We start from the raw sequence: 2,175 nt of genomic DNA, 5'->3' as shown, positions 1-2,175 counted from the left end.
TCTTTTACTTGCAAAAATGCCCAATTAGCTTCTGAATATTATAGGAAAAAATGCCTTTTTACAGATCTCAAATTACATGCAATTTTACCCCAGAAATCATGAATTTTAAAATTTTCAACACTCACCTGATGTCTTTAAAAAATTAGCAAAAACATGTTTTGTGCTCTCTTTCAGCTATTCTAGATCTTACTGGCCACTTCCAAATGAAAATGTTTAAATGTGCTAATGTGCATTCATAACATCACATTTCAAATGAGTGCAATCTCTTCAAAGATGAAATATAAGAAGTTCATATTTAGGCTCCCCCAAATCTTTACTCTCTGAACCTGAAATACCCTTCAGCTTAACACCACACTGTTCACTATTTTCTGGGATTTTTTTTCTTGGTCATCCAAGAATGACCATCTTGGATGCTGTTTATGTCATGTAGCTTTTCCTACAGTTCCATGCATACTTTATTTCTGGGAAAATTATTATTCCAAGTGGATAGGTACACACACAAACACTTCTCCGTAAGTCTCAACTCCTGCTTAATACTGCCTAGACTCTGAAGCTCTCTTACAAGCATTAATAAAATTTCATTTACGTAAGTATTTATATGAGAATTGCACAATAATGTATTTAACATTGTATTATGATGCATTGCTTCTTTAGGAGCACAAACTTAACTGTTTTGTTTACCACCCTTGTAAGTGACTTTAATAATTGTACTTAGGACTCAAAGAGGAATGAATAAACAGCTGAACACACTGCAAATAAAAGCAATTTACATATATCTCATAAGACTAGGTGATTATTTAATCTTTGTACAAGAAAAGAAGAGCCTGGATACTCTGAAGTCATGACTCATGAGAATACAGGGGCTTACGGTTGGGAAACATGCAGTAATCAGTGCAGCAGAGTTCACCAGCCACCTGCTGGGATTGTTAAAAAGAGCCAAACAAATGTGAAAGATTGAAGAGAGAGTGTACAGACACAAAAGTGCTCACCAGGACAAGGATGCTTTGGGTGGCTCTAGATTCAGGGGAGGATCTTGGAGAGATATTGGTTGTATGAATGTATAGCACCCTTTGCTTGTGCCTAGGCAAGATGAAAACCATGGAGCCACTGGACCAGATCATAAGCACCAAACATGAAAAGAAACATCAGGAAATAACAATAATCCTACATTCAGTAAGACTGTGATTCTGTTATGAATTAAAGCATAACAGAATCCCAAATCTTTTTTCTTTGTGATGTTTTTGTTACTCCAATTATCTGTTACATTTACCTAGTAAATATAATATTTATCAACATGTGCAGAATCCAGCAGAGGAAAATAGAGGATTCAATGTATTTGGGAACTTTCATTTTAAGCTGTGCCCACCTGGAGTTCCTGGGACTGATGGTGATGGTCTGGCAGACACTCAAGAGGCAGATGTTGCCAATGGACACATACCTGGCCTCTCTGTGAATATAGTAAACAATTTTGCATTCAATATCATTGAGAAAATGTTTCCACCCAAACGCTTCCATTGTCCTTGGGATTCCTGTAGAGAGCATGACCAAGGAGTTGGCTATAAGCAGACGCTCAACAATCAGATCTGTGAATCTTAGGCTGTATCCAGTGAAGTGACAGAAGAGATAATGGTAAAGAAGAGAGAAATTTCCCAGGATTCCAAATATATTCTGGGATAAGAAGATCATTTTATTGCAAAATCTCTGGTAGCCATCCTGTCAGTTCTCTGTGAATGAGATTTCCCTTCTGAGCTAGTTTCCTGAACAGAAAGATGAGGCATGTGTTACATGTGTCATATCAACTGAAATCCAATCTTCTCAACTTATTATTAGTTTCCACTGAGATAGATTACCTTAATGTTTTTCTTTTAATAAGAGGTTTCCAAGATTTTAATATATAAATTTTAAAGAGCTTTTATATGTCATATGATATCACTTATATGTGGAATCTAAAAAAAAAAATGGTACAAATGAACCTATTTACAAAACTGAAATTGAGTCACAGATGTAGAAAACAAACTTATGGTTACCAAGGAGGAAAGGGGGGAAGGAAAAATTGGGAGATTGGGATTAACATATACATATTACTATATATAAAATAGATAACTAATAAAACTTAATGTATAGTGCAGGGAACTATATATACTCAATACTCTGTAATGACCTATATGGGCAAAA

At 35.3% G+C, this 2,175-nt stretch overlaps 1 protein-coding gene across 1 annotated transcript; it reads right to left on the bottom strand.

Moving 5' to 3' along the window:
• Nucleotides 1-793: 793 nt before the first annotated feature.
• LOC112067303 (vomeronasal type-1 receptor 4) lies at nt 794-1,712 on the bottom strand. Its single transcript, XM_024132711.2, is given in 5 exon segments — nt 794-965; nt 967-1,130; nt 1,133-1,272; nt 1,275-1,688; nt 1,691-1,712. Coding segments are annotated over 5 exon segments (912 nt in total).
• Between the last annotated feature and the right edge of the window lie 463 nt (nt 1,713-2,175).

This window comes from Physeter macrocephalus, chromosome 17, assembly GCF_002837175.3.
Source record: "Physeter macrocephalus isolate SW-GA chromosome 17, ASM283717v5, whole genome shotgun sequence".
NCBI lineage: Eukaryota > Metazoa > Chordata > Mammalia > Artiodactyla > Physeteridae > Physeter > Physeter macrocephalus.
Note: the sequence above shows the minus strand (reverse complement) of the source record. Positions and strands in the feature narration are given on the sequence as shown.